The sequence below is a fragment of the Lissotriton vulgaris genome, chromosome 5 (genome assembly GCF_964263255.1).
Source record: "Lissotriton vulgaris chromosome 5, aLisVul1.2, whole genome shotgun sequence".
Classification (NCBI taxonomy): domain Eukaryota; kingdom Metazoa; phylum Chordata; class Amphibia; order Caudata; family Salamandridae; genus Lissotriton; species Lissotriton vulgaris.
Genome location: NC_141693.1, coordinates 354826870 through 354837955, shown reverse-complemented (window position 1 = coordinate 354837955; position 11086 = coordinate 354826870). Strand labels below are relative to the sequence as shown.

The following is an 11086-nucleotide window of genomic DNA, read 5'->3' as shown; positions in this document are numbered from 1 at the left end:
TCAGCTTCATTCAAAATACTGAACTATGTTGAAACAAAATCCTGCTGGTACTCCTGATGGTATACAAAGCTCCTGTGTCAACTTGCTGCTCACACTATATGGAGCTTTGGAATAGAAGTCATCAGTATGTAGGAAGCAAAGATACAAAAGATGTTCTGAAAGCAAAGTTTCTTAACTGCTGCTATAATTACTGTTCAGAAAAGGGGGTGGTGATGAACAGAGTGTCTGAATTAAGCAGACCACTCTTACCCAGTCGAAAGATCAGGGCTTGATCCATCACCGTTTATTAGCTCACTGCACCATCCCAGCTCAGAATCCGGCTACATGCAAATTAGTCTGACCCTGGCCCAGTGCATCATGGGAACAGGGCAGACCAAACTGCCAAGCCAATTCTTATACTGGGAAGGAAAGAAGCTTCCGGGGACCGGTTTCTGGCATTTCAGCCGTCTTCGGCCCGGCTTGCTTGAATCCTGATGGTGCAATGAGCAAGGGACTCACATCTGAGTATACCCTTCCACGCTTATGGTGGACAAAAACGATTCAGAAAAGGGGGTGGTGATGAACAGAGTGTCTGAATTAAGCAGACCACTCTTACCCAGTCCAAATACCAGGGCTTGATCCACCACCGTTTTTTAGCTCACTGCACCATCCCAGCTCAGAACTTGGCTACATGCAAATTAGTTGATCCTGGCCCAGTGCATCATGGGAACAGGGCAGACCAAACTACCAAGCCAATTCTTATACTGGGAAGGAAACAAGCTTCCGGGGACCGGTTTCTGGCATTTCAGCCGTCTTCGGCCCGGCTTGCTTGAATCCTGATGGTGCAATGAGCAAGGGACTCACATCTGAGTATACCCTTCCACGCTTATGGTGGACAAAACCGGTTCAGAAAAGGGGGTGGTGATGAACAGAGTGTCTGAATTAAGCAGACCACTCTTACCCAGTCCAAAGATCAGGGCTTGATCCATCACCGTTTTTTAGCTCACTGCACCATCCCAGCTCAGAACCCGGCTACATGCAAATTAGTCTGACCCTGGCCCAGTGCATCATGGGAACAGGGCAGACCAAACTACCAAGCCAATTCTTATACTGGGAAGGAAATAAGCTTCCGGGGACCGGTTTCTGGCATTTCAGCCGTCTTCGGCCCGGCTTGCTTGAATCCTGATGGTGCAATGAGCAAGGGACTCACATCTGAGTATACCCTTCCACGCTTATGGTGGACAAAAGTGTGTGGCAGGGTATACTCAGACATGAGTCCCTTGCTCACTGCACCACCAGGATTCAAGCAAGCCGGGCCGACAACGGCTGAAATGCCAGAAACCGGTCCCCGGAAGCTTGTCTCCTTTCCGGTGAAGAATTGGCTTGGTAGTTTGGTCTGCCCTGTTCCCATGAGGCACTGGGTCGGACTAATTTGCATATAGCCAGGTTCTGAACTGGGGTGATGCAGTGAGCTAAATAACAGTGATGGATCAAGCCCTGATCTCTTGACTGGGTAAGAGTGGTCTGCTTAATTCAGATACTCTGTTCATCACCACCCCCTTTTCGAATCGTTTTTGGCCACCACAAGTGTGGCAGGGTATACTCAGACATGAGTCCCTTGCTCACTGCACCACCAGGATTCAAGCAAGCCGGGCCGACGACGGCTGAAATGCCTGAAACCGGTCCCCGGAAGCTTGTCTCCTTTCCGGTGAAGAATTGGCTTGGTAGTTTTGTCTGCCCTGTTCCCATGAGGCACTGGGTCAGACTAATTTGCATATAGCCAGGTTCTGAACTGGGGTGATGTTGTGAGCTAAATAACGGTAATGGATCAAGCCCTGATCTCTTGACTGGGTAAGAGTGGTCTGCTTAATTCATACACTCTGTTCATCACCACCCCCTTTTCGAATCGTTTTTGGCCACCACAAGTGTGGCAGGGTATACTCAGACATGAGTCCCTTGCTCACTGCACCACCAGGATTCAAGCAAGCCGGGCCGACGACGGCGGAAATGCCAGAAACCGGTTCCCGGAAGCTTGTCTCCTTTCCGGTGAAGAATTGGCTTGGTAGTTTGGTCTGCCCTGTTCCCATGAGGCACTGGGTCAGACTAATTTGCATATAGCCAGGTTCTGAACTGGGGTGATGCAGTGAGCTAAATAACAGTGATGGATCAAGCCCTGATCTCTTGACTGGGTAAGAGTGGTCTGCTTAATTCAGATACTCTGTTCATCACCACCCCCTTTTCGAATCGTTTTTGGCCACCACAAGTGTGGCAGGGTATACTCAGACATGAGTCCCTTGCTCACTGCACCACCAGGATTCAAGCAAGCCGGGCCGACGACGGCTGAAATGCCTGAAACCGGTCCCCGGAAGCCTGTCTCCTTTCCGGTGAAGAATTGGCTTGGTAGTTTTGTCTGCCCTGTTCCCATGAGGCACTGGGTCAGACTAATTTGCATATAGCCAGGTTCTGAACTGGGGTGATGTTGTGAGCTAAATAACGGTAATGGATCAAGCCCTGATCTCTTGACTGGGTAAGAGTGGTCTGCTTAATTCATACACTCTGTTCATCACCACCCCCTTTTCGAATCGTTTTTGGCCACCACAAGTGTGGCAGGGTATACTCAGACATGAGTCCCTTGCTCACTGCACCACCAGGATTCAAGCAAGCCGGGCCGACGACGGCGGAAATGCCAGAAACCGGTTCCCGGAAGCTTGTCTCCTTTCCGGTGAAGAATTGGCTTGGTAGTTTGGTCTGCCCTGTTCCCATGATGCACTGGGCCAGGGACAGACTAATTTGCATATAGCCAGGTTCTGAGCTGGGATGGTGCAGTGAGCTTAATAACTGTGATGGATCAAGCCCTGATCTTTGGACTGGGTAAGAGTGGTCTGCTTAATTCAGACACTCTGTTCATCACCACCCCCTTTTCGAATCGTTTTTGGCCACCACAAGTGTGACAGGGTATACTCAGACATGAGTCCCTTGCTCACTGCACCACCAGGATTCAAGTAAGCCGGCCGACGACGGCTGAAATGCCAGAAACCGGTCCCCGGAAGCCTGTCTCCTTTCCGGTGAAGAATTGGCTTGGTAGTTTGGTCTGCCCTGTTCCCATGAGGCACTGGGTTAGACTAATTTGCATATAGCCAGGTTCTGAACTGGGGTGATGCAGTGAGCTAAATAACGGTGATGGATCAAGCCCTGATCTCTTGACTGGGTAAGAGTGGTCTGCTTAATTCAGACACTCTGTTCATCACCACCCCCTTTTCGAATCGCTATAATTACTGTGTCAACTGTATTGAAGGTTCTAGTCAGGGCTGACAAATGCCACAAAGACCACGTTGAAGGAGCTCCACATATTCCATACAGACCATGTGTGAAACATTGCAAGCCTGGAAGGTCTTCCAGCCTAAAGCTAATCATTGATAGGGCTTTAAAAACGACCTTTCCTAAAGCATCCAAAGAAGATACAGGCCTATAATTTGATAACTTGTTTATTCTCCGTTTTATGAATAATGATGTGATGATTTTCCAAATTGGTCTACCATATCTAGTTGCCTTGTAAAGGACTTGAACTGAATGGAAATTGACCAAATCTTCTGATGCAGGTTTCAAGGATAGCCTTTGTCAAACTTCCTGTCTCCTTTTGTCCGACAACCTCCTGTTTGACTGCGGTTGTGCTCCTTAGAAAAACACAGCTTTATCTGTGAAATCTATTGTAGGGTTCATGCTTTAAATAGGGTCCAGCTAACTTACACATAGGGGTATTCATGGGTATGTTTTGGGCTTCTACGTGGACTGAAGCCCCTGTTAGGGTTTTTTGATCCACAAACGAGACAGATCATTATCCAATCTTTGATTTTATCTAGATTGGATTATTGCAATTCTCTTTATTTAGGCACAAACAAATCTGGGACTCGGTGCTTGCAGAGGGTACAAAATGCAGCAGCACGTTCTTTTTGCACTCCCTAAATTTTGCTCGGTATTCAAGCTCATGCCTAAATTACACTGGCTTCCAATTGATAAGCAAGTTCATTTTAAGACCTTATGCTTTGCCCACAAGATTTTCACCTAACAAGTGCCTCCTATTCTATCTGATCTGCTAGTGCCGTATTTACCGTGACGCACCCTGCGTTGAGCGGGTCTGCACTGAGCATGTATCCCCCGAGTTAAGAGCAAGAGCTGAGGGGCGCTCATTTGGGACGTTGGCATTAGCAATCTGGAACTCTCTACCTGTGTCCATCAGAAGTATCCAGAATAATCTGGTTTACAGAAAGGCCATAAAACCTGGCTCTTCCCAAGCGAATCCATACTTCCTCTGTTTCCATCCTGCAATGTTGTACCTGGGTTTTAGTACTGGGACGCTCCGTCGCTGGGGCAGCCATGCGCTGTATAAATCTTTTTAACATAACATGTTCTCTAAATGCTGATATACAAAGAAGACTAGGACATTTGTGGTGGTCTTCCAACTATCAAGTTGGCTACAATCTAGTCTATGGAGAATGCAGCAGCGTATCATATATTTAGTAGAAGAAAGCTTCCTCAAATATCCATATAGGTGGTCTCACAGTGGCACTTGCTTGGGACAGCAAGTTCACTTTGAAGATAGTAATAATTTTTTCATGACATTCTGGACCCAACCTGTTTGAAACATTTATTTGGTACTTGTGACTGGCAACACAAGGGACAGTAAAGTGGTTGTGTTTGCTAGGTGTCTATTAAATTCATGAGTTAAATGATAGTAATTGCACTTCAAATGTACTTTTAGTAAATTATGTATTAATAAAGTTAAAAGCTATCTTAATTTCTACATTTTAAAAGATATTCAATTAATTTTATTAAAGGTGACATTCCCAACGACCAGCCTCTATGCGCTTCCCCTGAACTTCAACATACTACACCTGTGCTACAACCAATGGTACCCCATGACCCTAATGGAAAGAAGCAGTACAACAGGGACTTTTTGCTTGGTTTTCAGTTCATGCCTGCCTGCATACAAAAGCCTGTGGGGCTGCCACCCATCTCTGATGTGGTACTTGATAAGGTAAGTAGGTAGTTCAATTGAGACCAGTAAATACATGTATTTGGTTACTCTGCTTTGAGGATAAGAGCTTATGAGGGTGGTTAGTAGATGAGGTTGGCACTTGTAGAAAGACGTTGAATGTAAAATGGGTGCTGAGCTACTTAAATGCGTGATTAGGATACTGAACTTAACCTCTTCAGCGCGGCGCGAATGTTCGCGTTGTGCTCAACGTTCTAATGAGCCAATGGGCTCATGGCGGAACGGTTCCATCATGAGCACAGGCCAACCGACGCTCATGACGGAACCGTTCCGTCATGAGCATCGAAGGGGTTAAGAGGACTTGGCAGTTCACTAAAGTCACTGGTAAGGAGGGCACTGGAGGGGTTGTAGTGGGGATTAGAGGTGGGAGATGGAATGTTGTCCCTCAATGCATTTGTTTTGGTTTGTACAGGTTCCCTTAATATACTATTAAGATGTTAGGCATTTCAGCATTACATTTTTCTTTGGGACGTGTACATTTTAGAAAATCTAACTAAATGCTGTTTTAACCTTCCCAGATAAACCAACCAAAGTTACCAACGCGAACCTTGGAAACTAGAGTTCTGCAGCGAGGGCCTGATTTTACCCCAGCCTTTGCAGATTTTCCAAGGCCTGCTCCAGCTGGTCGAGGTGTACCTGTAAGTGTGCAAAGCTAACAGCTTCCGGGTCTCCTACTTAACTCGAACTAATTATTTAATCCTTAGTTTAAGTCTTCTCTTTTTCTTTCCTTATTTGCCAAAGATGACATTCAAATGTTGCAGTGTGTAATTGTATTATCTTTATATGTGCTGGGAAGGACTGCTCAGGCCCTGATCTACGTTGATGTGGCTATTTTAAAGTAATGTGGTTCATTAAAGAAGCCCAAAAACAGTAATGCTGATTTGAGAAAAGGTGACTCTGTATAAAGCAGCTGCACTACAAGAAACATACCATTAAGATTGATTTATCTAATCCCATCATTTATTTGTTACTTGTGTAGGTCATGTAGTTTTTTTAAGTGTATGCTTTATATAGTGCAGTGAATGCACTGTTCTTCACGATTTACTCATAATGTCCTTTCTCATACCTGTATGATGTGTTTATCTTAGAGTCTCTGAAACTAAAGGGTGTGCAAAGTTGTCAGTTAGGTTTTTGTTTTTAGTGTGTGGTTCTATAATGATATGAGTGGATGATCTAATGGACCTTTCAGGAACCTTACAAGTATATGTCTTAGGTATACAATGGAAGGAAGAGAAAATGGCTCCATTCTGACTGATTTAAGAAGTTTTTGAAGATAGTGCTCCTATGTTTTCTTCAATGTTTCTTTATGTTAATCGAGCGATGTAGTTTCAAATTGTTTGACTGATGTTGAGCAAAATGTATTGTTTACAGAAAACACAAAAATATTTAATGAATTAAATAAAAAGAATTTGACTGAGTTTCATAAATCATCTCAAGGATCCATGTTATTTCTGAGATCCTAAAATCCTTTTTGTTCAGAGTTGAGGCAGCAATGAGTAACTGGTACCTTTTTTCTTTCATTGCGTGGTAATTTAATACTGTATTTCTATCCTTCCTTGGGTGGTACTTTAATACTGTCATTTAATCTTTTCTTGACCCTCACCTTGTGTGTTGTAAAGTGAATTCAAGCCTCTAACTTTAAGCGTAATACATCTCTTTGTCTTAGCTGATGAGTGTGGGGACAAGGAGATCGCAGCCTGGTCAGAGACGAGAACCTAGAAAAATCATCATGAACATTTCTGTAACTGAAGATGTGCGACTGAAGAAAGCAGAGAATGCTTGGAAGCCTGGCTTAAAGCGGGAGAGCCCGTCTGAGGATCCAGAAAATGTAAAAACCCAGGTGAAAGCACGCATACTTACTTCCTTTTTCACATACACACCTGAAAGACTTGTGTGTGTCCCTTGGTCTATTATTAAGCTTGCATTTTAGAATCGGAGTATAATGATTAGGATTGAGGTAAGTAGTAATCAACCAGGAAAAATATGATTTAATTTAAATCAAAATTAGAATTTTCTGACGGTGCTATCACAAGGTAGTCACTGGAAGCATGTGTGGCATTGCTGAAATTTTATATTTATATTTTGTTAATTTACCGGCGCTGAAAACTAAAAATGACACCACTAAGACAAATGAAAAAGTATCTGATTTAAAAAGTAAAATAAAACGCTTGGAAAAGCTGTTAAGAACTGAAACCACTAAATGGTGGGAGCACCGATCATTGCAGAAATATAAGGATGTGGGGCGAGTTCCGAGGGGATTGAGGGTGCTCATAGCGCCATCTTTTGAAAACCCCAATCCTCTACTGTTGAAAGAATGGGCCACCTTGAATTTAGACGCCTCAATGAATATGGTCTGTCTGCTCATAAAATATGCGGAAATAGATCGTATTGAGACCCTTAAGGAAATAGAGGAATTAAATAAAGAGCTAGAAAATGAAGAAGACAAAGATTTCATCAAAAAGCAAAGAGAGGAGATTGATGCCAGGCTGGTAAAACACCAGGAAACAATCAGTATGCACAAGCAATACAAGTTTGCGCGCGATAAAAATGACTACGAGACGGGAAGGATTTTCACGTTCGCGCGCAAATTTGATAATGTAAAAAGACAAGCCCTGGCAGCTAAAAACGTGGTTCTCACAGTTGGTAATGATCAAAGATCGGAAGTATTGGAACCAGAATTGAGCTCAGCAACCAGTAGTTGTGAATCGGATGATGGAGCAACAGGTGGCACCAATCTAGGACAAGTACCCACTAAATACACACCCTCTGAGGAACTGGGTTTTCTCGTGGAGGACAGAAACAAAACACTGCGACCGCTCACTCGCCAACAGCGGAAACTAAACGAAGAACAGCAAATAAAAAGCGCAGTGCAAGGAGGAAACTCAGGAGGCAGAGGCTTTGTAAAGAGAGGTAGAGGGAAAGGGAAGAAATGGTAACAGCAGCAGTTAATTTGACCCCTACAAATTTAGTGGACACTCAGGACTTGGGACCAACTGCATCCTCAAGTAGAACAGAGGCACAGGATTCACAAGACAATACAGTTATTAATCTGTCCGATGCTACCTTATCCAAAGCGGAAATGCAACTCCTCTCATTAGGGTTGTCTTACTGTCCAAAGAATTATTTTAGCTATGTGCAGACACGCATAGATGTGTTCAAGTTCATTCGCAAACTAAAATTAAGGAAACATTTCAAATTGAATAATGCTCAGGCTCGAGCTACAAACATTTCAAACAACACCCAACCATCTAAAGTGTTCCAGATTGCTGACACGAAGGCTCTTAAAGTGGCGAATGAACTAGCGCGTGATGAAGAGTTTGAACCAGGCACTACTCAGGAAAACTTATCCAGGGTAGGGATTTCTATGAATCATCCATGTGTGACCACCTTTAAGCCTCCTTCCACCTTCTATCCAATAATGCCGAAAGACAATATTGATGCTTTTTGTGACATAGTAGTGGAAGATCTAAAAGGATTGCAGACCAACATCGCACGCAGAAAGAAAAGATTCAAATATATGGAAAGACAATACCATAAATTGATGAAAAAATTAAGGAGTGATTCTAACCTTATAATCAATAAGGCTGATAAGGGAGGCAACACTGTCATCTGGCCCCACGGCCTTTATATGGAGGAAGCAGAAAAACATTTGAATGACACCGCCTGCTACAAAAAGGGTAGCTTTAATTATATCAAGAGCCTTAAAGAAAAGACCCACAAGGAATTAAATAAGTGGAGGCATCTTGGTTTATTGAGCAAACAGGAACATGCCTTTTTGAAGAACGATTTTCCAGTCACGCCCTTTTTCTATTTAATTCCGAAAATTCACAAACAATCATTTCCGGTCCCTGGGCGTCCCATCATCTCTGCCCAGGGGAGTCTGCTAGAACCTATTTCTAGATATGTGGACCAATTCTTGCATGAATTTGTGGAGAACTTGCCATCCTTCATCAAAGACACTGGCCATTTCCTGTCTAAACTCAAAGGTATCAAATGGGAGAATGACTATGTACTCATCGCTTTAGACATTAATTCACTTTACACCAGCATCTCTCACGTGGATGGGTTGAATGCAGTACGATATTATTTGAGTAAACGGAGCATTTCTTACAGTCAACACAGCAATATGTTATTGAGTATGCTTGAATTATGTCTTAATAACAATTACTTCCTTTATAATAGGGAGGTTTACCAACAGCTAAGAGGAGTGGCAATGGGGGCATGCTTCTCTCCTACCTATGCATGTTTACATGTAGGGTGGTGGGAGGAGCATGTCCTCAAAAGAACACTTGTTGAGTGTTTCCCTAATTGTATGATACATTTTTGGCGTTTTATTGACGATATATTCATGATTTGGAGGGGTTCGTTGGAGTCTGCAAATGAATTTGTCGATAAGATTAATGTCAACAATCTTAATTTACGCTTTACCTCCCAGATCAGCACCCACCTTATCCAATTTCTTGATGTGGAAATTTACATTGCGGAGGGTGGGTTACATACCCGTTTGCACAGGAAAACTAAAGCGGGCAATGCAATACTGCACGCGAGCAGCTCCCATCCTAACCATCTGATCAGGAGCATTCCCTACGGGGAGTTTCTAAGGATGAGGAGGATCTGTAGCACCCCAACAGACCTTGAGAGATGTCAACATGAGGCTCTTGAAAGATTCCGTGCTCGTGGGTATGATGATGCTCTGTTGTTAGAGGCAAGAGACAGGGCCAACCAATTGGACAGGGACGATTATCTTGCCTCAATTAATGCTGAGGCTACATCCTGTCCGGTGGAGATGGAGGATGAGACAGTGAGTGATAACATCAGTCTAATAACTACTTTTAATGAGGATCACAGAAAAGTGAGAGGGATTTTGAAAAAGCATTGGCCTCTTTTGAAGACTGATATCAGTCTAGCTCCACTTATACCAGCTGAGCCAGCAGTAGTTTTCAGAAGAGCTCCGTCCATGAGGGACGTGTTGGTTAAATCGAGTCCAGATGTAGTAATTAAACCTCATCGGATTTCAAATAAATGTGGCTTTTTCAAGTGTATCTCTTGCAGAGCGTGCAAGTTTGGCGTAAATACCAGCGAGTACTGCTCTGCATTTGATCCTAACCCCATTAAAATCAGGGAGCATTTCACCTGCCGTACGGATTTTGCGGTTTATGTGCTCCAGTGTACCTGTGGTCTCGGGTACGTTGGCAGCACGAAATTACAGGCCTTTAACCGCATTCTGCAACACCTACGAGCAGTGGTCAATTCAGATGTTAACTACCCTGTCGCTCGGCATTTCGAATTGGTCCATAACAAAAATCTTAATGAATTGAAGTATTTCATTATTGATGCGGTGCCCAAAAACATAAGAGGGGGAAATAGGGAGAAAGCTCTAAGACAGCTTGAAAGCAAGTATATCTTGCTTTTAGATACCAGGATCCCGAATGGATTAAACACAGGGGAAGACCTTCATTGCTTCCTGTAGCCGGGTAGATTAACATGAATACTGGACACCTACCTGCCACATTACCATCTTTCAAGGATCAGATAGGGCAGTGGTAGTAATTATTAGATCTATTCTTGATCCAGTGGGCCCGGTTATTCTGTGAGATATATGCATAGGGATCCCAGAAAACATTGTTATTGGGTATCTTTTCTGAATATATAGGGAGCCCTTGTTTTACCCCGATTCTTTCCTGGCTTTCTATTGATTACAGTATGGGCACTATGCCATAATGTTCATGTTTTGTCTTAACATTAGTTGTGTCTAATGAGGTTTTCAGCAATAATAAAATTGTCAGTACAATCGCTTCTGTTTGTGGGTGGCATGTAACTCTTCATAATTAGAGGTATATTTAACGTGCCATTACCAATGCACTCACTTGTACATATGAATTGAACACTTGGTTTTAACACGCACTATTTTGCACATCTGCACTATTAGGCACTTTATTAATATTTGCACGTTCCCTGAAAATATGAAACTTTGCAGCAATTTTGACTTTTATATTAATCAGAACATGGAGAGGGTTAATATGCCCAATATTTGCAATAGACAAGGGAAACAGG

The 11086-nt window shown here is 43.3% G+C and overlaps 1 protein-coding gene across 28 annotated transcripts in view; it reads left to right on the top strand.

Annotated features, from left to right (window-relative positions):
- EIF4G3 (eukaryotic translation initiation factor 4 gamma 3) overlaps positions 1–11086 on the top strand; it is a 1432461-nt gene that overhangs the window by 801987 nt on the left and 619388 nt on the right. For all 28 annotated transcript variants that reach the window (XM_086921648.1, XM_086921654.1, XM_086921652.1 and 25 more), the window contains 3 exons: positions 4815–5014; positions 5551–5670; positions 6699–6872. In XM_086921648.1, the coding sequence (XP_086777774.1) occupies positions 4815–5014; positions 5551–5670; positions 6699–6872 (494 nt within the window). The remainder of the gene's footprint in view (positions 1–4814; positions 5015–5550; positions 5671–6698; positions 6873–11086) is intronic.